This window comes from Corapipo altera, unplaced genomic scaffold, assembly GCF_003945725.1.
Source record: "Corapipo altera isolate COAL_440 unplaced genomic scaffold, ASM394572v1 268, whole genome shotgun sequence".
In the NCBI taxonomy this organism is placed as follows: domain Eukaryota; kingdom Metazoa; phylum Chordata; class Aves; order Passeriformes; family Pipridae; genus Corapipo; species Corapipo altera.
The window spans coordinates 8,936,523-8,963,557 of record NW_020884901.1 but is presented as its reverse complement, the minus strand read 5'-3'; the positions used below and the strand labels follow the sequence as shown (position 1 = coordinate 8,963,557).

The 27,035-nt window shown below is 60.5% G+C and overlaps 2 protein-coding genes across 6 annotated transcripts in view; one reads left to right on the top strand and one right to left on the bottom strand.

Annotated features, from left to right (window-relative positions):
* The window catches only part of FAM129B (family with sequence similarity 129 member B), a 28,873-nt gene extending 11,173 nt beyond the window's left edge, over positions 1-17,700 (bottom strand). For all 4 annotated transcript variants that reach the window (XM_027650331.1, XM_027650334.1, XM_027650333.1 and 1 more), the window contains exons 1-4: positions 17,595-17,700; positions 4,219-4,349; positions 749-877; positions 521-626 (exon numbers count right to left, since the gene is read on the bottom strand). In XM_027650331.1, coding sequence (XP_027506132.1) covers positions 521-626; positions 749-877; positions 4,219-4,349; positions 17,595-17,649 — 421 coding nt within the window. In that variant the 5' untranslated portion in view covers positions 17,650-17,700. The remainder of the gene's footprint in view (positions 1-520; positions 627-748; positions 878-4,218; positions 4,350-17,594) is intronic.
* An 888-nt stretch (positions 17,701-18,588) lies between these two features.
* STXBP1 (syntaxin binding protein 1) overlaps positions 18,589-27,035 on the top strand; it is a 30,957-nt gene continuing 22,510 nt past the window's right edge. For both annotated transcript variants that reach the window (XM_027650130.1, XM_027650128.1), the window contains exon 1: positions 18,589-18,599. The gene's annotated coding sequence lies outside the window, so the exon portion shown is untranslated. The remainder of the gene's footprint in view (positions 18,600-27,035) is intronic.

The window sequence follows — 27,035 nt, the reverse complement described above, 5'->3', positions numbered from 1 at the left end:
CTAAAACAACCCCTTCCAGAAGGTCCCCAGGGATGCTACACCCCAAAGCCACCTTTTCCAAAGATCCCCACGGATGCTACACCCCAAAACCACCCTTTCCAAAAAGTCCCCAGGGATGCTACACCCCAAAACCACCCTTTCCAAAAAGTCCCCAGGGATGCTACACCCCAAAACTAGACCTTCTGAAGGTCTTCCAGGATTCTACACACCACAACTACCCTTTCCAGAAAGTCCTCAGGGATGCTACACCCCAAAATCACCCTTTTCTGAAAGTCTTCAAGGATGCTACACCCCAAAACCACCCCTCCATGAAGGTCTTCAAGGATCCTGCACACCAAAATCACCCTTTTCTGAAAGTCCCCAGGGATGCTACACCCCAAAATCACCCTTTTCTGAAAGTCCTCAGGGGTGCCCACACCCCAAAACCACCCTTTCCAGAAGGCATCATGCACCCCAAACCCCCCCTTCCCCCAGGTGCCCAGGGGGTGCCCAGCAGCATCAGAGGGTGCAGGGGGCTCACCAGGCAGGCTGTTGTTCACCAGCTCCAGGTACTGCTCCACGGAGGTGAGCACCTTGTAGCCGGCGCTGTTGACCAGCACACGGGGCGGCAGCTCCCGCTCGTAGGCCTGGGCAGGAGGAGGAGATGGTCACGGATGATGGGGAGCATCCATGGCCACCCCACCACGACTGGGGGTCCCTTTGGGAGCTGCCCCCACCCGAGATGGGCAGAAGGGGGGGTTCTCCTCACCAGTTTGTTCTCGTAGAGGACCAGGCCGTAGTTGTGCGGGACGACGCAGAACCGGTTCCGCCACTTCTTGTTCTCCTCGATGTACTGGAAGATGTTGCCCGAGTAGATGACATGGTCCTCCAGAGGGACCTGGGGGAGCAGACAGAGAGGTGGGAGGCACAGGGGGGTCGTTGAGGGGCAGCTCTGGCTCAGGGAGCTCAGCCAGGTCTGTTTGTGGTGGTTGGGTGGGTGTTGCTGCACTAGGGTTGTGCTGAGGGTCTCCAAGTTCACCACTGGGTCATCTCCTGCAGCACTGAAAATTTTAGTGCCTGAATAGGTGTGCCTTTGAGGGGCACCCCATGCACAGCCCCAGAAAACCCCAGAGAGGGTCACCACTGGAGTCACACGTGGTGGTGTTCACCACGCTCTGGTCACAGCCCTGCCCCTCCATCTCCATACTGGGGGACACACCAAGCTCAGCCGAGCGACCTGAGCTCCCCTGGCTGAGTGGTAGGTTGGAGAAGAGCCCTCCAGCAGCAATTCCCAGCCCCAGCTCCTGCAAATTCCATGGCCTGGGGCAGTAGGGACTGTCTGTGGCACTGCTGGCAAGTGGGCATCAGCAGGAAAGTCCTGCCAGAGGCATCTGCAGATGGCAGGAACCCAGCCCTGCTCTGCTGGGTCTCCAGATGGGAAAGAGGAAAAGCAAGAAGCCACCCCATAGGGCTCAGCATCAGTTGGTGTTTAGATGTTCTGGACTTCATGGAGGACCAGCAACAGCTCCTCTAAATGAGGAGAGATTTAGATGGGATATTGGGAAGGAATTCTGTCCTGGGAGGGTGGGGAGGCCCTGGCACAGGTTGCCCAGAGAAACTGTGGCTGCCCCTGGATCCCTGGAAGTGTCCAAGGCCAGGTTGGATGGTAGAAAGTCTCGTGGGAGGTGTCCCTGCCCATGGCAGGGGGTGGAACCGGATGAGCTTCGAGGTCCCTTCCAACCCAAACCATTCCATGACTCCACAATACGATTCTATGACAGGAACAGGCCAAGGACATCCCCCCTCCCCTCTCCCCCCTCCCAGAACAGCCCCTCACTGTGTCTCCAGCCCCTCTTGGCCCCCACACCGCAGCGTTGACACCATCCCAAACACAGCCTGGCTGGGAGAGCCAAGAATCTGTCCCAGGAATTTTTATGATCCCAGGAACATAAACAAGAGCCGAGAGCTCTCGTGAGGTCTCGAGTGTCTGGCGGCCGCCTCTGTTGCCGTGGCCACCCACCATCCACCACGGTGGCCATCAGGAGGGACCATGACACAGAACCTGGACCCTTCTGGAGGAACTTTTCCCACTCTTCTCCCTGTTTCCCATCTCCTGGTTCCCAGGAACCTCACTCACTGCCTTCCCCAAGCCCTGAACTCTCCCCCGACCACACACCCACCTTGGGCTGGGGGAGGTCTGAGAGCAGCTTGGCTGACAGCACCTCACTGCTCCTTAGGGCTTGCCAAAGCCCTTGGAAGAGAGAGAAGAAGCCCAAACTAAGCCCTGCAGGGCTGAGGGACTGCAGGAGGCAGGAGAATCTGAGCCCCAAGGCCACCAACAGGATGGGGACAGAAAGGAGGTGCCAGCTCTGGGAGCCCCCATCAGTGTCTCCCCAGGGTGGCTCATCCAAGGAGAATGAGCCCCCCCAGACTGGCTCTGAAACCACTGCCCAGGGCACACTGAGCCAGACAGAGCAGCTGCTGATGGACTAAAACCCAGGCTGAGCCCTGCCAGGGCTCCAGGGGACCCTCAGCTCAGGGCCAGCAGTACCCTGGGAGCCCCTCCTGACACACCCTCCTTGCCCCAGGGAGGCACCGAGGTGGCACCTCCCAACTCCAGCAGGTATTTGGGACAGGTAGGTATGTGCCAAATTGTGGGGATGGGCAAGGAGGAAGCCCCTGGGCTGCCCAAATCCCTGTCATGGGGCTGGGGAATGGCAGTTTTGGGGCTGCCATGGGAGCAGAGGGTGTCAGGGATAGTTTTCCAGAGGCTCTGGATGGGGACACCTGGGTTGTTGGAGAGACCAGAGGCAGAGATATTTATTCCATATTCTCACTGCTCTTGAATCTTGCTGGTGTTTCAGATGACCCCAGCCCTGCTGTCCCCCTCTGCCCAGCAGGGCCACCAGCCCCTGGTCTCACTGCACTGCATCCCCACAGAGACCATGAGAAAAGGCCAATAAATAACTAACATTTAAAAATCCCAATTGCCACATCCCAGCTGGACCTGCCTGAGGACAGGTAGGATGCCATCCTCCATCTCTAGACATCCACAACTTTCCAGGCATGTTTGGGGAGCAGAGAGTCCATCTGGAGGAGAAGATCACCCAGCTCCTCGCAGAGCCACCCCACAGACTGGTCTCTACAGTGTCTGGAGCACTGGGACATCCCAGTGGCACTGCTGGGATCCTGGGAGGGGAGGGGCAGCAGACAGGACACTGAGCAAGAGGAATGTCCTATTTATACACCGGTGTTTTCCAAGCCTTGCACGGTGTCCCTGACCTCCCGACCTTGCTGCTGTTGCTCAGACATTCCTGGGCTGCTTGAAGCAACAAACCTGGGGATGGAGGTACCTCCCGGGGAGTAGGAGCTGAAGGCATCTGCTGAATTCCAAGGAAGCCAAGGGACACGGTGCTGAGGACACTGGGTGCCTGGCTCCTCCACAGGAACCTCCCCTCCTTTATTTTTCCTAACAAACCCAGCACCCAGGGCAGCTCCCAGAGGAGGTGGGTCAGGGACACGACTGCTGTGAGCACCCAGGGCTTGAGTGTGATCTCACAGAGGTATTTTCAAGATTTCTAACAAAAGCATCCCCTTTAAGCCCCAGACAAGAGCAGAAGCCTCTCTCCATGTGCAATCACATCTCCTCCTGCTTTCAAGGAGCACCCATGGGACAGTGGCTCCACAGAGGATCCCAAGCCCTGTCTGATGAGCATCCCCTGCCCGTTTGCATCTGCCTTTGGAGGAGGGAGGAAAGGGCAGGATCCCCCCCGGGTGCCAGAGCCACAAGTTCCATCTCCAAGGGAGACCTTTAGCCCAGGCAGGAGACACGTGGCTGCTGGAGATCAGACTTGGAGCCGGCTCCGCTTCCCCCACAGGATCAGGGACATCTGCCAGGTGTTTCCGACTCCTCCCTGGGAATTCGCCCAGGCTGGAGCATCACTCGCACCCAGGAGCAGGAGAACAACAGCCTGGTACATCTGCTCAGGGCCTCACCGGGCACCAGGGGGTCCCTGAGCTCCTGCCAGGCACACAGACATAGAGGGGGTTGCATCCCAGAGCCAGCCTTGTCCTCACTTGCTGCCTGTGCTCCTTCCACAGGGTGGGAAAGGAAACCACCCCATGTGCTGCACAGCTCCCCAGGGATGGGCTGGACCAGTGGCATGGGCTACATTCCACCTGGTAGGGTGGAGCAGGGCCGTGCCTGGGCTTTGGGGGGGACATCAGAGCCCGTCTTACCTTGCGGTGCAGCAGCTGAGCCTGCGGGCCCCCGTTGCCCTCGATCTCATAGCGGACGCTGTTGAACAGAGCTACCCCGTACTGCTCCTTGTAGCACCTGCAGAACTCCCCCAGCACCTTCCCTGTCTTCTCTGCAAAGGGAGAGCAGAGGCATGTCAGGCAAAGGTCAGGGTTTGGGGGTCTCCTTGCTGCAAACCCACCCGGGTCACCTCAGGTGCCCTCCCCACCCACCTCCCGTCACCCTCCTGCTGCCAGGGCACACTCTGGTGCAGGCAGCACAGAGGAACCTGCTGCTTTCTGCCCTCCCCATCCAGCCCAGGCACTGATTTGGGGTCAGGACGATCTCTTTTCTTGGCCTTTCACATTATTTCATGGATTCCTCTCCCCGGCAGGAAATTCCTGACATTAAGCTGATTCCGGCTTCCCGTGCCTCATGCAGCTCCCAGCCCTGCTCCCACCAGCTTGGTCTGCTGGGATTGGGGCAACCCTCCATTCCCCATCCCCAAACGTCCCTCACACCCCCCCTGACCCTGCTGTGCCCCCAGAAGGGCCATCCCAGGCTGGGATCCAGGCCCTGCAGCTGGTGATGCACTGCAGAGACTCAGAGGGGAAAGGACAGCCTGGCACCCCCTACCCTCTCCATGGCACCCCCAGGTGAGACAGGCACCCCACCAGGACCCCAAACTTCAGACTGGGATGAGACCAAGGTGCTGGGAGAGCCTGAGCTGCCAGGTGCTCCCCTGCACCCCACACTGGAGGAGATCCCCTCCATCCCTTCCCCAGCACCCCTCAATGCACAGGGTGGGGGGATGCTGCAAACCCACCCCCCAGCAGTGGGGACAGGGCCTTCCCAGCCCCAGGGGGGCAGTCACAGGAACCCCTTGTTCCTCCTGGGCCATCAGCCACAGCAGAGGAGTGGGGTTGTCCCCCCAATCTTTACGAGCACCCCTGTCCCACAGGCACCCTGACCCACCCAGCACCCTCCCCACCCCAGCTCCAGACCCCACATGGGGCTCCCACACCAAAATCCTGGCACGAAGCATCCCAGAGCTGCGGGAAAACCTCCCCCAGAGCAGCCTTTGGCACAGGGTGCCTCGACTTTGAATTTCCCTCTCAACTTTGCCCCAGAGCCTGCGAAAAAGGAAGAATTTGAGTCTCCTCCAAGTATTTCTGACAGCTCAGGCCCTGCCAGAGCACTGGCAACGGGAGGAAGGATGCTGGCTCTGCATCCCAGTGCCGGAGCCAGCACGATGCTGGGGGCATGAACCCAGACAAAACAGCCCCCCAAGCTGGCTCGGCACAGCTTGGCAGCAGCCAAAATCTCCAGCCAGCAGCCGCCTCCGAGCCGTGCTGGCAGCCAAGGCAGCACAAGGAGCAGCTTGCTGCAGGGTGCTGCAAATCCCTCTGGGGATGAGCAGCTCCAGAGGAAAACGCTGCCCGAGGACAGCGGCGGGGGGGAGATAAACCCATCCCCGAGGAGACGCCAGCGCTGCCGGCAATGGGAGCAACTGCGGCACAGCATCGTTGTGCCAGGGCTCAAAACCACTTTAAATCGCTTTCACTTTAACACAGTTCTTCACAGCAAAGGATGAGAGGGTGGCTCATCCCGCCAGAGGAATTCCTCAGCCCGGATTTTTGGCCTTTCCCCCCGGGAAGGTACAGCCAGGCCGTGCTGGCGTCCCGGCAGCACCTCTGCTGCAATTCCCGGCTCCCGAGCTGTGCGATTTTGGCCAGGGAGCGGGGCAGCCGTGCAGGCAGCTGAGATTGAAAAGGACATTTTGAGGTTTTGTTTCCTTTCAGTTCATGGGAAAAAACGAGCCCCCGGTCCCCGGGCAGGCGAGACGGGCTTAGTCACTCATTCCTCCCTCATTAACGGCGGGGCCAATTAGGAGGTTTGGAGTCAATGGAAAAGCAAAAGTCAGTTATTTGCAGAGGTTGAAACAAGATTTGTAGTGAAATATTTGAGGTGACTAAACTCCCCCAGGCTCAGCAAACCCCTGCAGGGTGTGGAGGGGGTGCTGTGGGCCACTGATGATCTCTGAGCAGTAGCCCTGGTGGCCACCCCAGGGGAAGCAAGAGGGACAGACACACATGTCACAAGGTGACACCAGGTTTGGCAAGGTGTGGGCTGCTAGTGGTGGTACAGCCAGGCTTTGCTTGATCAGGGGATGGGGAGCCCACACTAATGATGCCAGTGGGTGCCCTGACCCCCAAAATTCACAACACCCTGTGTGGGGCTGACATGTCCCACATGGGAACCAGCTCAGCCACCCACTGGCTCCTTCCTCCCAGCAGTCCTGGGACCTCTGGGGATCACTGGGGATCCTCTGGCCATACAGTGAGCACTGGGGGCTATAGAGAGCATTTCCCCCTCAGGATCCACAGCCACAGCCACCCATGAGCGCTGTCCCTCATGAGCAGCTTTGTCTGCACATCCCACCAAGAGCTGGAGGGGTCTGGGGACAGGTGACAGTCCAGGGAACCGTGTCCTCTGTCCCCTCACCACCATGGCTATGGAGAGAAGGGGCTTGGCTCAGCTTGGTTGCCTCCCACCCAGCCACCCCCCATCCTGGGTGCAGGCTCAGACACCCACAGCAAAGTCCTTTGGCAAGAGGGAGCACACACAGGGACCTCCCTGGGATGGGTGTCCCCAGCCACCCACTGCCAGCGCTTTCTCAATCCTGGTGTTTGCCCTGGGACTGCTGTGCTCCACCACACCCCCCCTCCCAGTGCCACCACCCCATCCCTGTCACACCCAGCCGTGCAGAGGCACCGGTCCCCGAGCAGCTGGGGTGGCTGGGCTGGCACAGGCTGGGCTGGCACAGGCTCCAGTACATCCCTCTGGCTCCTGGCAAAGGCAGGGAGAAAACAGCGGCTTTGTGGGGTGCCAACAGCACTGAGGCCTGGCTCAGCAGGATCCCCTGTGCCAGCACCTCTGGTCACAGAGCTCCTCTGTCCCCAGCCCCTCCTGCCTCCACAGCATCCCCATGACTAAGCTGCACGTGGTGGCTGCAGGCGGAGATAAAGTGGCTCCAGAGCTGGGGAGGGCAGAGAGAGGCAAACCCTGAGCCAGGCTGGGTGCAGGGCTGGGCAGGAGGCTGGCAGCAAGGATAGGGTTGAGCCATGCCACACCAGCTCCCAGCCACGCTCCAGCCCTACTGCTGGATCCCCAGGGACCCCCACACCCTTCTGGCATCACCCAGGGGGCACAGCAGGGCAGGCAGCCCTGTAGGACACCCCACACAGGGACAGGGCAGCAGCACAGGTTTGTCCTTGTCCCACATGAGTCCCTGAGGTTTGTCTGGGGGAAAGCAGCCTGGAGAGGAGGCTCTGCTCCTGCCACCCCCCCAACCAGTTGTGCCACCACCACTGTCACCAAGCCCAGGGCAGTGCCATGGCCACGACACAGCCCTGGGGCAGCTGGAAGCCCAAGGGCACGTGCAGCCCTCGTTGCTGAGAGGTCACGGCCCGGCCAGAGCAGCCCTGGCCCAATGTTGGTCCCTCTGAGCCAGGGCAGGAGGTAGATCTCGCCCTCAGGATTCCAGAGGCCACAGCAAACTGGTCCAGCAGCCTGGACTGGCTGTGTCCTGCCCTTGGGAGCATCCCCAGCACCATCAGCAGCCCCACACATAGAACCACAGGATGGTTTGGGTTGGAAGGGACCTTAAAGCTCATCTTCTTCCAAACCCCTACCATGGGCAGGGACACCTTCCACTAGCCCAGGTTGCTCCAAGCTCTGTCCAAGCTGGTCTTGGACACCTCCAGGGATGGGGCAGCCACAGCTTCTCTGGGTAACCTGTGCCAGGGCCTCCCCACCCTCACAGGGAAGAATTTCTTCCGTATATCTAACCTAAATTTTCCCTCTGTCATTTTTAAGCCACTCCCCCTTGTCCTGTCACTCCAGTTCCAGATGAACAGTCCCTCTCTGGTTTCTTTGTAGCCCCTTCAGAGGCTGTGAGGTCTCCACACAACCTCCTCTTCTCCAACATGCACCCCCCATGAACACACATGAACAAACACACACATCCCCCCTGCACACCCACACACGTCCAGGGCAGGTTGGAGGCCAGCAGCTGACAAATCCCAGCGGGAACACTCATCCCATCCTCCCTCCAGCCCACATCCCCTTTGGCACCCACAGCCCTCTCGTGTCCACTGGCCTTTACATCTGCCTGAGGGGTGAGGTGCCTTTGGAATCCCAGCCCTCCCCAGAACCCCCTGGGTTGATGCAGAATCATGGAATCATGGAATCACAGGATGGCTTGGGTTGGAAGGGACCTTAAAGCTCATCTCATTCCACCCCCCTGCCATGGGCAGGGACACCTTCCACCAGCAGAGTGAAGTGGGAGCAGGAGCTGGGAGCAGGGTGCCCAAGCCCCTGTGGATGCCACAGGGATGCCCCACCCCAGGCAGGGAATTTTCCTTCTGGTCCAGAAAAAAATAAGAAAAACAAAAAGGACAAAACAGCTCATTGAAGCACAACCCCCGGGCTGGGGGGGTCGTGGCATGGTGGGACATCCCAGTGGCAGGGGACCCGTGGGCAGCATGTGCTGGTCTGGCCAGGCTTGCCAAGGGGAAGGAGTTAATCACTAATTTGGCCAGTAAATGATTAGTGAGCAGGGGTGGGTTACTGAGGGCACTGCAGGCTCCCAGAACCTGGGTCACTGACAAGGACAACCACCACAGTGGCACTGACAGGGACATCCACCATAGGGCTGGCACTGACAGGGACACCCATGGGCTGGCACACAGTGACACTGACAGGGACAGTGATGGCCTGGGTGGCTCTGCCATCAAGGGACACCAAGGACAAGGCCACTGCAAGGGAGGCTGATGCCACCAGTTGTCCCAGGTCATCCCTCTGAGCAGGGCTGCTCCAGCCAGCCCTCCCTGCTGCCTGGTCCAAGCACACTCAGGGGTGTGCCCATTGTCCCTTGGCCACCCTCCTGTGCCCCAAATCCTGGCATTCTGCAGACAGTGTGTCTGGGCTTTCTCCTGAGGGCACACAGCATGGATGGGCTGCACAGGATGCCATGGGTGGGGTGCCCAGCACACCAGGGATGAGCCAGACCCCAAACCAGCAGCACCCCACGAGCCCTCAGCAGTACCTGCACATGAAGACCCGTGCACACAGGTCCCACCTCACCCCACTGCAGCACAGGCTCATCCCAGCAGGAGTTTGGGAATGGCACAGTGACAGCAGGTGGCTCTGGGCAGGTAGAGCACCAGCAGTGCAGTGACAGCACAGGGGACAGTGACAGAGATGCCACTGTGGGCGGGGCACAAGCACCGTGCAGAGCCAAGGGGGGCACACAAAGGGTTAAACCCCAGCCGGCAGTTCAGGGTTTCGGGAATTTGAGTGTGAGCTCATTTCCACCCAGAAACACAAACTCCTTCATGGTCCTGACTCAGCCCAGCTGAGCACCCCCCGGGGAGGGGGTTTCCAGCATTGGTTCCAGAGGAGATGCCAAGGCTGGGGGGAGTCAGGCACGAGCTCCACACCCGGGGGACACGGGGCAAAAAAAGGGGCTGCAGGAGGGTTTGTTCCTGATGGCAGCAAAACCCAGGGGCTGACCCAGCAGTGCTTTGTATTTGCCCCTCTCACGCAGACCAGGAGAGGCTGGAACAGGGAAAAAACAAACTGGAGGGAGAGAGCAAAAGCTGGGGACAGTTTCCCCTCTGCACCAAAACGCACCTTTCACACAACCCCCCCCAAAACCACCCCGGGGTGTTCCTGCTCCAGGCTGCTGTCAGGATTTGGACTGAGCTTGTCTGGGACAAGCCGGGAGTGGAGGCTGCTCTGATGCCTGCACCCAGGCACAGCTCAGCACCAGGGATCCAGCAGCACTCCAAAATCCAGCGGGAATATTTTCAGCCAGAAATCAGCTCAGAAGCGCGGCCCGGGTGGAAAGGGAGCACATCCTGCCTCCCGCGGGCTGGAGCGGCCCCTCACCCGCCCTCTGACTCAGCCGCGGTGGGGAAGGGTGGGCAGGACGGGGCTCAGCGGCAGGAAGGGATGAGGCAGCGGAGCCTCGGAGGAGAAACCAGATGGGGCCAGGCCTGAACCGGTTCATCCTCTCTCGCCCTGCCTTTGCCACACACGGCTCTGCCCCCGGATGAGTCAGAAGTGCCCTCAGTGCCAGCTCAGGGCTGGGGCACCCGTCGGGGACACGGCTCCCTGCAAGGTGCACCCTTCACCGGCGCCCTGTGGCATTCCCCCATCCCGTGTGTCCCCGGGAGTATCCCAGGGATGCTCCCAGCGGTCTGTGCCCACCGTGGAGTGCCCACCCCACCTCCCAGCACCTCGCCCAGGAGCGGTGGTTGCACAACGCCACTCCCCTCCCAGCCGGGACAATCCAACCTGGCAAAACGGACCTGCGAGGGTCTGGGGCCAACCGCGGCATCCACGGGGCTGAGAACGGAGCAGCGCATTCAGCAGCAGCTCCTCAGCCTCAGAACAGCCAAAAAACTGACGGTGCTCTCGCCAGACACATTCACCCACAGCTCCCGCTCCCCCGTCCCCCACGAACCGCACTCAGCCCCCTGCCCCAGCCCCTTCCCGCGGCTCGGGGTCACATCCAGCCCGGCAGGAGCGGGATTAGTGGCCGGCTAGGTGCCGGCGGGTGTTTTCCCGTGGCGTGGATGCCGGTGTCCCGCTGCTTCCTGGGAACAAGGCTGCTGCGGAGCTGCGTGCGAGGAATGTGCATGTGAATAACAAACAGCGTTCGGGGCCTTTGAACGCCTCGAGAAGCTGGTCAGGGCTGGACTGAGCCCAGCGCCAGATGCCTGCCCTGAACCTCCCTGCCCGAACAGCCTCCGAGGGATGGGGGCAGGAGGAGATCCCCTGCTGCCCATCCCACCTGCCTGCTCCAGGAAGGACCCCCTCTCCTGTCCTTTCCCCTTGGAGCAGCCTTGCCTTTGGGGGCAATGCTCCAAAGCTTTGGGGAGCAGGTGACAGGGAAAACCCAGCCCAGCCCAGAGTGCCACCAGCCCGGTGGGCACAAGGACTGGGTTCCAGAGCACCAGCAGAGGTGGCTGCGCTCACAGGACTGTCAGGATATGTCCCACGGTCTGGGGGAATCCGTGGGGAGATGAAGCCTCCCCGTGGAGCAGCTCGGCTCAAGCTGGACACCACGCCCCAAACCCTGTGCTGGAGCAGGACCCTCATCCCGGCTGCAGCCACATCACCCCCCACATATCCCTTGTCCCCCGGGGTCCCACCAGGCTGGGGAAGAGCTTCCAAGCGTTGGGTGCTCACCCCGGAGCGGGTTCTCCCCGCAGCAGGGTGGGACCAGCATCGCCCCTCCCCAGATAAGGTCCGGCTCATCCACCGGCACCGGCCGGGCAGCATTGCAATGGCGCAATCCCACCACGCCGGGCAGGGTGTGCACCAGCCCCGGCAGCCTCCGGGCACCCCCGGCCCCCGGGAGCTGTGGGAGCGGGGGAGTCCCCCCGGCAAAGGGGCCAGAGCAAACTCGGACATCTCCAGGTCTCTCGAGTGCTGGGGGCACCTGGGGGTGGGTGATTCTTGCTCCAGGATGTCCCAACAAATGTCTTTGGCTCGGCAGAGGGCAAAAGCCAGTCATGTCCCCCTGGGCCCAGCCCCAGAGAGAGGAGCTGAACCTGGCACGCTCTCCCTCTGCCCAGCTGGACGGTGCCAGCGGGAAACCCAATCCAGCCCCACGGGAGGGGACCCAAACAAAGACTTTTATGTACAACCTAAAAAAAAGGCCATCAAGAGGTATTTGAACAAAACAGCCCTGAGCCTGTCCTGAGCTCTGCTGCAGCCCTTGACCCTGGAGAGGGTCCTGTGCCTGGTTCCTCTGTCCCACACCCCCCCAGTCCCTGCTCCCTCCTCCCCACGGAGGGTGATGCTCCATCTGAGGGTGGCAAAGGGAGCAGTGTTTCCCATGGCCAAGGATGCTCCAGAGGCACTGCAGAGCCATGGACATTCTGGCATGGTGGGCACCTGTGCTGTGGGGCTGGCAGCCAGTGCCCGGCAGCACAGAGCCTGTCCTTGCTGCAGGAGGGTGGGCAGCAGCTGGCAAAGAGGCTCCCAGGCAAGGCAGGGGTGATCCCAAGGCAGGGATGTGTCCAAGGCAAGGCTCTGTCCGGGTCCCTGCATGTGTTGGGATGAGAGGAAGGGGCTCAGGATGCTTCCCATGGCTCAGCCACCACCACTCTGAGTACCTGGTTGCTGGCAGTCTCACTCTCCTGCCCCACAGAGTGGCATCGAGGTCACCCCAGCTTTGGGCACATCCCTTCATCCAGGGAAACCCCCCATGGGGCTGAGCAGAGCTGGGAGAGGGAAAGACAGGACAAGCCTCCTATGCCCCAGGAGCCACCAGCACAGCAGGAGAGGGGGAAAATCCTGCCATAGGCCCCCTACCAGCTCCAGGGCAGAGCTTCCCATCCATCCTACTGTGTGGGAATGTCCCATTCCAGGACTCCTGTAGTGAAGTGCTGAGTTCCCCGGGAGCCCGGCTGCAGGCAGGGACAGATCCCTGCCAGGGAAGGGCAGGAGGGCACAGAGAAGGGCAGGAGGGCACAGACAAAGGCACTGTGCTCTACCAGCCAGAGCTGGGACCTGTGTCAAATGTCACTGCCCTTTCCCTTTGAAAAAGGGGAAAAGGTGGAGTTTTACTCCTTCCTCCCTCTCCAGTCCAAGAGACTGGGAGGAAGCTCTGCTCTGCCCCTTCCTCCCCTCCTGGCCCCCGGCACTGGGCTCTCCATGGAGCCAGTGCAGCACATCCAGGCACTGGACAAGGCTCCAGGGCCAGCCAGGGGCTGGGAGGGGACACAGCTCCTGCTTGGGGACCTCATTGCCAGGCACCAGCCGGGTTCCAGGAGCTGCAGCCCCAGGGTGAGGTGACACCTCCTACAAACTGGGTGGTGGGGTCAGACCTGGGAGCTGCAGGGGCAGAGAGGGTGCTCAGCCTTGTCGTGGAGAGCTGATCCTCACCTCTCTTCACATCACAGCAACTGCCTGTGGATCAGCATCCTTGGATCCCTCCAGGTGTTATTCCTGCTGGAAAGCTTGGAGACACGGGAGCCTGTCCATCCAAGGAGGGTGGGACAGAGCTGGCAAGGGCTGTGCCAAGAGGCACTGAGCCCCTCTGAGCCGAGCCAGCCTCTGCAGTGATTTGAGGGAAGCAGGGAGGCAAAGGCTTGGGAAATCCCAGCTCCTGGCTGTGCTTCCCTTGCTGGGTCCCTGCAGTGGGTTTAGGGGTGTCTGACACTGCCATGGGGCTCTCCTGCTCTGTGGGTGCTTCTCTCTCCCTGGCCTGAGCCAGGAGCCCAAAAAGAGCTCTCAGCTGCAGTGCCAGCTCTGCTCCTCCCGTCCCAGGCAGAGCAGGGATACCCTCCGTGCCTGCCCCAGCTTGCCCGAGGCAAGGCCTCTGGATAAACCCTCGCTGGGGGAGGCAGGGAAAGCCCTCCCAGAGGGAAGGCAGGCTCTGACCCCGGGGCTGAGCACGGGCAGGGCAGGGAGGGCTCCTATTGCCTGCACACGTGGGGAGGCCACCAGAACAATGTCCCCTTGCCTCAACACGCTGGCTCTGAGAGCCCCGTGCCCCGACACGACGGCTGCAGGTAAAGCCCCGGCTTGCCAGAACCAGCCCCTCCCGCTGGCAGGGAGCCCTGACATGCCAGGGGAGTTCTTTATTTCACCATGAAAGAAGACACACATTTCGTGAAGAGAAACCACTCCAGGTCTCCGGCGCGATCCCTCGGAGCCTCCCTGCACCGCCTCCCCCGGGGGCAGGGCGAGGTTTCAGCCTCCAGACCCACCCCAGAGCCCAGCGCCGGCAGCCTCCGCCTCCCACGCCGGCTGGAGCTGTGGCCAAGGCCGGGAAATGAGTGGCACGCTCAGGGAAGCCACAGCAAACCTCTCCCCGCTGCCAGCAGCCTCCATCCCTGTGGCACACCACAGCTCGGCACCTCCTGGCATTTGCCGGGCACCTCTGGATCGGATCCCGCAGCCCATCCCAGCAGCACCCAGGCAGGAGGAGGGCGCTCCTGGGTGGGATCAGGGATGTGCATGCCTGACAAGGCTCGTTGGAGCGGAAATGCCGCAGGACCAGCCCCGGGGACGAGGCTCAGTGTCACCTCTGCCACCACCGCGTGGGCTGCTGGCTGTGGAAGTCCCACCCCAAAATTAACAGCTGCTTTACTCTGTAATTAACGGGCTGGCGACTCCCCGGAGATGCCAGAACAAGGTGTGAGCTCCCAGGGACCCTCCCTGTGCTGCCACCCACCCCCACATCCCTCTGGCCACGGAGCCATCCGGCAGCTCCTGCTGCATCCCTGGGCTCTCACACCCACCAGGTGCCCAGGACAGAGCCACCCGGGTCCTGCCAGTCCTGCTTCACCTCATCCCCCTGGAGAAGGGGTCCGTGGGGCTGGGATGCCCTAGGGATGGAGTTAGTCCAGCTTCATCCAGTTTCATGCTGAGAGCACTGGGAGGAGGGAGCACTGTCTCTTCCCTGGACAGGAGGGGACACTGTGCAAAAATCCAGGTCACCCCATGACATCTCAGCTTTCCCAGGAACCCTGAGCTGATGTCCCCAGGTGATGGTGCCCATGCAGAGCCATTCCCTGCTCCAGCCCACACAGCAGGTTGGAAGTGATTCCCAGCCCCCATTTGGGAGGAAGAGGAGGAGGAGGAGGAGGAGGAGGAGGAGGAGGGCAGCTGAAGGGTGTTGACAAACAAACTGGACGACTCAGGCTGGGAAGATGTCCAAAGCAGGGAGGTAGAAGGAAACACTGGTCATAGAGAGACCTTGGAGAACGGGAAACAGGAGCTGCAGGCAGCTCTGCCAGAACCATCCAGGTGGAGATCACACCCGGCTGCCCCAACAGCCCCAGCACAGAGCAGCATCCCTGCTGCCTCCACGCCTGCTTGGAGGGATCCAGTCCCACCAGTGGGAGGAAAGACCCTGGTCCTGAGCCACCAACACACCAGTTACACATGTGTGGCCCACGACTTCTGGGAGTCATTGGCATCAGCCACCAGCACAGGGGCTGGGACAGGGCATGGGACCTTCCCAGCTTGGATCTGCTGGGAGGGCTTTTCCCACCTCCCTCCTGCCTTTAATCCAGCTGCAGTGCTGAGAGCTCCATTCCCAGGAGGGAGAAAGGTCTGGCCCAGGTTCTCCCCAGAATTCTGGGGGCTCCAACCTCGGGAAGCATCACCAACCCCAGAGAGCTCCCTCCAGCAATCAGGGGCCACGGCAGCCCGGGCAGCACATCCAAACTCCCCCAAATTGGGAGGGCAACTGGGAAAAGTTGCTTGGAGAGGGGCTGGATCGCTCCCTGGGCGCCAGCTGGAGCTGCAGCAGTGGAGAACAGGCTGATCTAGGCAGGAAAACCTGGAGTTTTCCCCGCCACGTTGCTTTGCATGCCTGACAGCAAGTCGTGCCTTGCCTGTTGGGTTACGGCCCCTCCCAGCTCCAGGGGCTCCTCACCCAGAGAGCTGAGAGGTGCTCCAGGAACCCAGTTTGCTCCAGTCTCTCCCAGGGAGGTGTCCCAGTACAGGTGCGTGTCCCCCTTGCTCGCTCCAAACCTTCAGGGCTGCAGCGTGGCACAGGACACGTCCCAGCCCAATCTCCATCATCCTATTCCACAGCAATCTTTCTCCCATTAAATCTTTTTCCCATTAAACCTTTTTCCCACTTTTTCCACTTTTCGGCCCCCCTGCCCATGGGCTGAAACCCGTCCTGAGGTAACAGCCAGGGTTCAACCCTGCCAGGGTTCAGCCATTCAGCCTGGCCTTGCAAACACCCAATTCCTGACCCAGCAGAGTCAGATTCCTGCACAGAAAACCCAGACGGGGCTTTTCCTTGTTATTCTTCAGGATTAGGATCACAGGGCTCGCACAGGGAGCCATCTCTGCACAGAGAACCGGCAAGTTAAAGGGAAATTCGGGATGTGCTTTGGATCCAAACACGCTGCTGCCGTGGGCAGCCCCGGCCCGGCGCAGCCTCACAGACAAGCCGTGTTTTGAGCTTTAACTAATGCAAGGAGAAAACCCCAGAGCGAGTTCCAAGCTCTCCTTCAAAGCTCAAAAACCTGCTGGCGTCCTGCTGAGCCGCATACCACGTAAGCATTCCTGCCAGGAACGGCGGGGGGCTGGCAGGGCCGATGGGATCCGCCGAGAGACACCGGGCGCCTGTGCCAGTCCCACGGCAGCTCCACCACTCTGCTCCAGCAGCAGCAGCAGCAGCTTTTCCCCCACAGCCCTTGGGGACAAAAGGACTCCAGAGCCACTCCCGTGGCTTTATGGCCGAGACAGAGCAATGATACGGTGGAGCCACCTCCAAAACACCGGCGCTCCCGAGGCTTTGAGCTCCCGGCGAGACGCACAAGGTCCAGCACGGAGCCACACTCGGTGCTGGCACCCGCCTCAGGTGTGGCTCCGCGGGGTGGGCAGGGGGCTTCACCCACTGCACATGAGGGGGTTTTCCAGCCCGGGGAGCTGAAAGCAAAGCCGGAGCATGAAAGGGCTCGGAGGTCACGTCCTGCCCGCTCGGGAGCCCCGGGAGCCAAGCGCCTGCACCGCCAGTGACGCGAGGTGGCTCGGGGGAGCCCGGCACCGCGACAGAGGGGTGACCCCACTTACAGGGGTCAAGCGAGTCCCCGCAGGCCCCAATTAGCATCTCTGACCCCCTCCCTCTCCAGCAGTTGCTTCGAACAACCCCTGCCTGTGCAGAGCCATAATCCCACGTCCCGCGGTTCCCAGGCGGTTCTGGCCAGACATCCCGTGCCAGGGGCGAGGCGCTGCCGCCCCGGGACAGACGGGCTCTCAATAACCACATTGTCACCCTGCCCCGTCCCACGGCCGTGGCGGGGGCACTGCTGTGTCCTGCCTGTGCCGGGAAGGCTGAGGGCAACCAGTCCTTCCCTCCACCCCAGAACCTTTGGCGGGGGGGCTTCCCTAAGGATCTCCCAGCACTGTAAAGGCGGAGAAGACTCAGTTGCCAGCCAGCCCGGGGCTGCGCCGTGCTGACAGCAATGTTCCTGACCGGACTCGGCTTCCAGCATCCCCCGAAGAGCTCCCCTTTTCCCTCCCCGCATCCCGGGGGGGCTTCGCGCACAGACCCGGCCCCCAGAGCGAACACAAACACCCCCGGCACAGCCCAGCTCTTCACTTGGGAGCCAGGCGGGTACCTCGGGCACCGTCGCTGAGCCCCCCGGGCTGTGCCCGAGCAAAACCACGCGGAAACGGGGAAAATAAAGAAGTTTGAAGAGCGAGAGAGGGGACGAGCAGGAGGAGGGGTCCCGGGAATATTGTTGGGGGGGTTCCCAAAGGGACTGAAGGAGGGATGGGGAGAGCGCGGCGGGGATAAAAGGGGAGCGGGGGCGCGGCGGGGGCTCACCCGCGATGTGCTGGCGGCGACCCTCGTCCAGGTGCGTGGAGACCACATCTCCCATGGCGAGCGGAGCCGGGCCGGGCCGGGCGGCGGGAGGAGGAGGGAAGAGGGAAGAGGGGGGAGGAGGAGGAGGAGGAGGAGGAGGAAGGCAGCGCCCGGGGCGGCCCGGCAGCGCGGCGCCCCACGGCCCCCCCGGCCACTCCCCCCGCACCGCCCCGCGTCCCGCCCGCCGCCCCCGGCACCGGCGCTGGGAGGGCGCGGGGGTCCCCCCGCCGGGTAATTAGCCGCTCTAATTGCTCGCTGGGGGATGGGGAGTCTGGAGGGGGGGGAATGTGTCGTGTCCTCTCCCCCGGACCCGCACAGCCCCGCGTGTCCCCCCGCACACCCGCGGGTCCCACGGCGGGTCCCACGGCGGGCGCTGCCGCCGGGAAAACCGGCTCCGTGTTGGCACCGGGATCCTCCACTCCCGGCATTGCAACACCCGGGCTCTGTCCTACCTGTGCCCACACCCCGGGCCTCCTGCCCTGACCTTGCTCCTGCAGTGCCAAGGTGGAAAAGCAGCCGTGGGAGCCGGCGCGGGGCCCCCGTCCCTCCCCAGCCTGTGGGAAAATGGGATGGAAGAACTCAAGTTGACTTAAAACCCTCCCCGGCCACAGATTTAGGACCAGGAGCTGTTTGGCTCCGCTGTGCCGGGATGGGGGCTGGCATCTCCCCAGGATCACCGACCCAGCAAAGTCTCCTCGGACACACCGAGCCGAGGCAGGAAGCAGCCGGAGCTGCGGAGCTGGAGGAAGCGGTGGAAAAGCTCCACCTTCCTCCCGCTGTTGCTGCAGCTCCTTTCCCAAGAGCAACGGGCGGAAACAGCCCTCGCAGGATTCTCCGGCGCTGCCTGGGCACGATCCCGCTGAAGGAAAGGCCTGGCCGGTGTCATTCCCGGACCCCGGGCACAGCGAGCAGCCGGGGTGTGACCGAGGGAGGAAGAGGAGGAGGAGGAAGGAGGAGGACGTGGTGGTGTGACCAGAAAGTTCAAGCGGTTCCCAGCTGCGGGGCGGCTCCAGGGAGTCGCTGCCGAGGTGGATCCATGCTTTGGGATCGCTCTGCTTTCCCTGGGTGCTTCCAGACCACTGGAAGCTTGGGCTGGGCTGGGCAAAGCTCGGCTTAGCTGTGGCCAGGTTGCTTGGCTTGCTCTGGGCTCTGGGGTTGTGCCGGGAGGCTTTTCCTGGGCTGGCCTGTTTACTGGAGGGCTGTGGGAGGGAGGAATGGAGGTGGCCAGCCCGGGAGCGAGGCATCCTGTTTATCCTCCTGAAATAGCTCTCCTTGGCCGGCTGGCGATGGGGAAGGGGCAGGAGGCTGGAAACGCCTCTCCCTGCCTGCTGCCACCCTGAAACGAGGCCACCCCCAGCCTGGCACACCCGGGGGGGGACACCAGGGAGTCCTGCCCCCCTCGCTTAGGGGCCCAGCACCCTCCTGTTGGGGCAGGGGTGTGGGTGCTGCCGTGCCAAACCAAGCTCTGCTGAAGACAAACACTCCACACGAGGCCAAAGAACATCAACTGGCATCCAGGTGCCCCACCTGCATCTGTCCCAGCACCCACAGCAGCCAGGCTGGATGGGGCTGGGATCCCCCCTGGGCTGGGCTCTGCCTCCAGAAATGCCCTCAGTGCATCAGCCTTTTCCATCTTAGCACCCCTGCAAGTCATTTCGAAGGGAAAATAACTCCAAAGCTGAAATATTTCCCTTTTCCTCTCCGTGATGCCCCATAAGAAGGTTTTCCCCTTGGCAGAGGGCTTGTTTGCAGTTTGTTTCTCTGGCCAAAATGGTGTTGAAATCAAGGGATTCTCGTGGGAAATTTATCTACAGCAAAATCTCATTTCCAATAGAAAATTGTTCCACTGGAGGCTTTTAAACACTTTCCCCCACGCTGATCCCCGAGGAGTCTGGCTCTGAATTCATTTGAAAGTCTGCCTTAGTGGGCTGATGGTATTTGAAAGGTGGTGAAAATGCATCCACCCCCTTCAAATTGAAAATAAATGTGAACATCTACCCGTGCAAATGACTTCATTATTAGAAAGCAAGCTCCGTCCCTTTAAAAAAAGCAATATATGGAGTATTATTTAGGCAGTGCACACACAGTCCTGCTAAATAGACCAAGTAAATGGTATAAAAGCCTTATTTTTGAAAAATCAATCCACGTAAGCACTGGAGCATTACACACTGAGTCATTACCTGCCTCTTTTACCCACTGATGTGTTTGTTAAATAAATAACAAAATAAAACCTTAATTAAAAGGTAAAAAATAGCCAGCATTGATATTGTTGATTTGCAGACAGGAAGGGTTTGTTTGTGGCGTGCAGAAATAGCGTGTCAACAGAGACTGGAGAGTGTACCACAGACACAGAGGCTGTTTTTGGGGCTCCCAAAACCACCTGAAGATGAGCACGATGTCCTGGCACTGTCAGTGCCAAGCGGTGACACAGAGCTGAATTTTTGGCACACACTGGCTGGTGGCAGAGACAGACTCAGCTGCTAAATCATAGAATCCTAGAATTAACTGGGTTGGAAAAGATCTCCGAGATCATGGAGTCCAACCTGTGACCCAACCCCACCTTGTCACCCAGACCATGGCACTGATGCCACATCCAGGCTCTGCTCAAACACCTCCAGGCCAGGCTGAGCCCCCCCAGCTCCCTCAGCCTCTCCTCACAGCACTTGTGCTCCAGACCCTTCCCCAGCCTCGTTGCCCTTCTCTGGACCTGCTCCAGCCCCTCCATGTCCTTCCTGAGCTGAGGGGCCAGAGCTGGGCACAGCACTCCAGGGGTGGCCTCCCCAGTGCCCAGCACAGGGGCAGAATCCCCTCCCTGCTCCTGCTGCCACACTGTTCCTGATCCAGGCCAGGATCCATTGGCCTTGTTGGCCACCTGAGCACTCTGGCTCATGTTCAGCTGCTGTCAATCCCCACTCCCAGCTCCCTTCCTGCCTGGCTGCTCTCCAGCCACTCTGTCTCAGCCCGTGGGGCTGCAGGGGGTTGTTGTGGTCACAGTGCAGGACCCGGCCTGGTTGAACCTCATCCCACTGGAATCAGCCCAACCCTCCAGTTCGTCCAGGTCCCTCTGCAGAGCCCTCCTGCTTTCCAGCAGATCAACGTTCTCCCCAGCTTGGTGTCATAAAGCTTGGGAAGGGGGGATAAAGCAGTTGTCTGAAGGGTTTTGTCATATTTTGGAGGCTCAAAGCTCAGAGTCTGAGCACAGTTTGGTGCATTCCCATGTGGTCACATGCAGAGGGGATTGTCCCTGACATGGTCCTAGTGCGTTTCCCTCATCCCTGCTGTCCCAATGGAGGTGATGTGGATGGGAATGCTTCATCCTTCCTCTCCTGCTGCCAGTTTTTGGGAGCAAAGCCCAGCCTGACCCTGCTCAAGCACTGAGCCCGTTTGCTGTGGCAGGACAAGGGGTGCAGACACATCCCCCTGATGCTCTCCTGTCTCCATCCTCCCTGACGATGCTTTTAAATCCATCCCCCTTTGCAAGCTCAGTCTTTTGGCTCAGGGACAGGCAGCAGCACTTGCCCACCAACTCAGGCAGATCCCTGCTCCCCTTCCCTGCATCCCTCTGTGAAGGTTCCAGGCAATTCCACCCGGTTCAGGAGCCCTGAGCAGAGGGAAAACAAAACAGCAGCTCCTGCACCACAAGTGTTGCCCAAATGGGTTTATCACCCCCTACCCCACGTGCGAGGGCTGTGAGGGACCAGCACAGGCATCCCTCCTGTTAGAGGCTGTGCAGCATCAGAGTTGTACAGAACTGCAGTGTGATAAAGTCTAATCATCCCATCTCATTACATCTCACTGAACATATGGAAATCATGCTTATCTGCCTGGAGCTGCCCGAATTATCCCAGCTTCCAACTGCAGGATTTCCCTCTGAATAGAGCCGAGGAGAATAAAGACTCTCGTGGTTTCAGGCAGCTCCTGGGATGGTGGTGACGGCAGCAGTGAGCTGAGACAGTTCCCAAATCGGTAAAGCCCTCAATGCCTGGGGATGGTACACTAGTCCATCATGGTGAGCAAAGTGCTCCACATCTGTCCTTCACCCTCCCAGGGACCCAGAACCTCTCCTGGATGATCCTGATGCCCCAATCCATGGCCGTGAGGAAGAATTTTTAACAAAAAAAGTTGATTATTTGGGATATTTTTTATGCTCACTGCAGTCCAACCAAGCCTGCCAGGCTCTTTGTGCTCAGCTCTCTGCCCTCCTGCCTCCTCGACTGATCTCCCTGGATTGGGTGCCCGTGGGGAGGATCCTCTTGGCTTTTCCATGAAGTCATTACCACAGTGTAAAATCTGACCTCTCAGCAGCAGAGGTGGTTGCTGCACCTGCAGAGCACCCAGGACAGGCTGTTCCCAATCCCTCACTGCCTCCAGGACCTGCCAAATTCCTGCAACCCCCAAACACGGGAGCACATTGCAGGATAAAGCTTCCAGCCCGGGAAATGTTTATTTCTCTCTCACCAGCACAAGGAGCAATCAGTGGAGTTTTCCTTTCACTTACAATGACCCTGGACAAGGATCTGTTTCCAGCTCAGCCGGCTCACCGGGAAACCCGATCGCTGTGGGTGCTCGGGAGGGGGCGGCTCGGGATGTCCCTTGCAGCGGGGCTCAAGTCCCACCCAGAGCGGGACAGCCAAGTACAAACCCACCCGGGGTCACCTCTGAGCCCTTGGAGGTGTCTAAGGTGTGTCTTTATTAAGGGACCTGCTGAGGTGGGGTCAGAGACAACCGGGGTTGGGAAGAAGGGAGAAGCTCCCGGCAAACAAGGGGGGAAGGTGTCCTCCTGCGCCGGGGGCTGCTCGCCGTCACTAAAATTAGTCTTGGTGCAATTAACAGCTGCACAATTGCAGCAATAAAACTCCCCGCTGCTGATAAAGGCGAGGGCAGCTCTGCCCAGCCCCGCGAGCGGTGGTGCCGTGCCCGCGGGCTGCTGCACCCTCCGTCCCGCTGACTGCAGCGCTCGCTCCCAGATAACAGCGTGATTAAGCAGTGCTGAATCAGGCCTGCCTCGACCGGCTTCTGCTGAATCAGGGGCAGGATCCACCGGCTCCAGCTCCAACCCCAGCTCCTGCTCGGGCACGGAGCTCTGTGCAGGATCCATCAGCTCCATCCTGGTTATGGAGCCTCCACACGGGATCCATCAGCTCCAGCCCCAGTTTCAGCTCAGACACAGAGCTTTGTGCATGGGGTCCATCATCTCCAGCCCCAGCTCCAGCCCAGGCATGGAGCTCTGTGCAGGATCCACCAGCTCCATCCTGGGCATGGAGCCTCCACACGGGATCCATCAGCTGCAACCCCAGCTTCAGCTCAGGCACAGAGCTTTGTGCATGGAGTCCATCAGCTCCAGCTCCGGCTGCAGCCTGGCACAGAGCTCTGTGCAGGATCCATTAGCTCCATCCTGGGCATGGAGCCTCCACACAGGATCCATCAGCTCCAGCCTCAGCTCCGGCCTGGACATGGATCTCTGTGCAGGATCCATCCAGACTGGGCACAGAACCTCCACACAGGATCCATCAGCTCCATCCCCAGCTCCAGCCTGGACATGGAGCTCTGCACCGAGGGATAGGGGGGACCTTGCTGGAGGCCGCTGGGGACCCTCAGAACGCCACCAGCCGGTGCCATGGGGCTGTGGCAGGCAGAGCAGAGGTCGGGGGCTGTCACCCCACCCTCACCCCCCCGGGGGTGAGCACCCACCCGCCCGCCAGCGCCGCGGGGCAGGGAGGGGACGGCGGGGCCAGGGGAGCGCAGCCGCCAGTGCGGAGGGCACGGGAGGAGGAGGAGGGAGACTCGTGCGGACCGTCATTCCCCTCTGCTGGTCGGCACTGGGATAACTGGTGGCCGCCAGCCAGGCCTTGGCAGGGAGCCGGGATCGGCTCGGTGCAGCCTGCGGAGTGTGCGACACACTGGCGACACCGGCACCGGAGTGGCATGGGATATGAGATAGGGGATATGGGATATGAGATAGGGGATACGGGATATGAGATAGGGGATATGGGAACAGGCATGGCACGGGGCGTGGGGTGCAGGCACCACCATGGGCACTGGGATGAGCACAGGGTATGAGCATGGGCACGGACATGGGACATGGGAATGAGCACTGGCACGGACATGGGCACTAGCATGGGATGGGCATGGCAGTGGCATGGGGTGTGGGAACAGGCACGGGCACAGCAAGGCATGGGCATGGCAGACATGCCCATTTGCCCAGGGAAGAGGCACCAATGTGGGCAGGGATGTGGCAACAGGCACTGGTGTGGGCACAGGCATGGGCACCAGCACGGGGTACTGGCACCACCATGGACACCAGGATGAGCACAGGGTATGGGCACGGGCACCAGCATGGCACAGAACATGGGAAAAGGCACTGGCACGGGCACGTGGAATGTTTGTGGATACAAGGCATGAGCACGGCACACACAGACATGGGACACACGGCATAGGGATGGGCATGGGGCATAGGATAATCACGGGGCATGGGCAGTGCCTCCCCAGCCCCTCCAGCTGCTGTGGGGACCCAGGAGGGGCTGGGGGCTCTGCCAGCTGCCCAGCTCTCCCCAGAAGCCCACGCTGATGGGTGCTGGACGCTGGGAATGATGGTCTCAGCCCCCTTGGCTCTGGTGGTTACTCCCAGCATGGATCAGTCCAGGATGTGGCCCTGGCTCTGCTCCTTGCTGTGGGATACTGGGAAGAATGGTTTTCAGGGCTGTGGGTTCTTCCCTGCTTCCAAACCCTGGGCAGGAATGGGGCACACATCATGCAAGAGCTGGTGCTGGGTCACTGCAGGCACAGCTCTGGCATTTGCACCAGGGAAAGGAAAAACCTCATATGTGAGCAATGAGGAACAGCTGGAAACGGTGGGAAAACCCCAAGCACTCAGAGCAAGTGTCTGCTCAGCCACCACCCCTCAGTGGCTCCAGTGAAAACCAGGCACTGGGAGATGATTAACCCCGAGCAGCTTCGCCCCAGGCAGCTCGTGGGGACAAATGCAGCGGGTGACACTGTGCCCTCCCTGTCCCTGAGCCACCTTCCCTTGGGACACATTCCTGGGTTGAGTCATTTAAAGGACAGCAGTTTGCCTCTGCCTGCTCTCAGGGTGACATGGAAGTGGCCTCCCCATTGCACATCCCCTGACAATGGATGCATTCCCTGGATACTCTCGCACCCTCCCATGGCTGCCCCGTAGGGGGCCTAATATTCAAAATGCTCCTGGAGAGTCCCCAGGGAAGGTGAGCAGCAGGTCAGCAGGAGCTGTTGGTGTTTCACCCCAGCTCCAGGACTCAGGAGTCTGTGGGACACCCCCATTTCCCCCTGTTAAACACATTTCCAACATCTCGACAATTATTAACTCAATTTTTGGGGTTAAAAAAGCTCAGATCGAGGCCTTCCAGCCCAGACTCCAGAGGACCAGCAAGGAGGGAGAAGGATGTGGCCTCAGGGCAGCTCAGGAAAATGTCTCCTACACCAACTCCCCCTCAGTGCCACAGACATCCTTAAATTTGTCTTTCAGGAATACCAGTTTCAGCCAGATCCATCTGATTCCTTGACCCCCAGACCAGTCCCTCATCCAGCCTCTCATCTCCCTCCATTATTTAGTGAGGTCCCAGCTGCCAGACTTGGCCATCCCAATTTCCATAACTTGGACCAAAACAGCACAGGATGGAGTGAGGGGAGCAGCCCCCACATCTCCCCATCCACCCTGATGTTCCTCCCCAGCCCCGGGGGGTGAGGAAAGGCTGTTCCCTTCCCTGTACCTGGTGTTCCACGTGGTCCATGCTGGGGGATCCAGGCTGCGGATCCCAGAGCCCTTTGCTGAGCAGGGAAAGGCTCCTGGGGGTCTCCAAGGATCTAAGGCCTGTGGCAAACAACCCACAGTTCCTGCTTGGAGGACCCACCACCCTGAGGCATTTCACACTCCAGCAAATGCCTCCAGTTGGGAAGCAGCCTCCAGGTCCCATCCAGCCCCATGGTCAGGAGGCTCCTGGATATCGGGATGTGGGCTGCCCATATTTGTTGTGCCGAGCTGTGCTGTCAGGAAGGCAATCCAAAGCATCATTCCCACAAGCAGCCCTCTCTCCACCCCACAACTGGGAGGATGTTCCCATCCCTGCCTTCCCAGCACTCCCCTCCAAAGCCTCCATCCCCAGCCTGGCACCCTGGCACTGCCCAGGCAGCCTGTGGAGTGGGACAGCTTGCTTCCTGATTTTTCCAACGAAATGAGTGTCACCCTGTCCTTATTTATATTCTCTGCCAGGTATGATGGATGGAGGAGAAGCACTCGGCTACCAGGGAGCTGAGTGTCCCCAGGGGCAGGGGGGGACACCTTGGGGACCCCCAGCAGCCGGGTCTGGCTTTCCTGCAGTTCCAAACCCGCTGTGGTTTTGCCACAGACAAGCGATGCTCGGCCTCCCCGGGAAGATTGACAGGGAGCTGGAGGAGCATTATAAATACCTCCCTCTTAAATAGTCTGCTGGTATTTATAGCCTGTGCCTGGCACGGAGTCCAGCGGCTCTGACAAACTCAGCTCCGGATTATTTTTAAGGAAGCAGCAGAGGGAGCAGGTTTTAGAGCACAGGATTGGGATGAACGGCTGCCTGACCCGGGGCTGGCGGAGCCCACGTTGATGGGATGGAGCTTTTGTCACCCTGCTGGCCCTCTGGGCATCCTTTGCTGTCCTGTGTCCTCAGGCACCCCATGTCCTGCCCTAAGCAATGGGGTGAACACCTATCCAGCCATACATAAATATGTATATCTATGCACATACCTGCAGGCACAGCCTGCCTCTGGATCACTGCCATTTGCTCTGGCTCTGTACTGGCACTGTGCTGTTTCCCACCTCCTTTCCCGTTTTTCCTCCTCCTCTCCCATTTCCTCCCTCCCCCTCGCCCCATCACACGCTGCCCAGGTCTGGAAGGGGGAGCACAGGAGCCCCCAAATCCCCTGGGCACGGCCCTGGGAGCCAGCTCAGGGCCAACCACGGTGGCTGGTGGCCCTGGCACGTACCCACACCCAGACTGGAGGGGAAGCTGGGCGGGTGCCGTGCCGGGCACAGGGTGAACACGTCCCCTTTGCCCCCAGATTTGCAGCCCCAGCCGTGAGGTGGGAAGGGCACAAGGCAACCGAGCCCCTGTTTGCAGGAAGATATTTTAGTGGGAAATAAGCCTGATTCACCCTAAAGACCTCTCCCCCCCGCCCTGGCTGCAGCCCTGGGGGTGAGGAGGGGCAGTGCTTTGCTTTGGCACTGCCAAAATAAACCCGGGGGGGCAGAGCTGAGTCCTGGGGGGTGCGGGGCTGGGGAAGTCCTGGGTGAGGGAGGGGCTGCTGGTTGGAGGAAGGGTGATGTTGGGTCCGGGGGTGATGCTGGGTGCAGGGGGAAGCCGGGTGTGTTTGGGGGGATGCCGGCTGTTT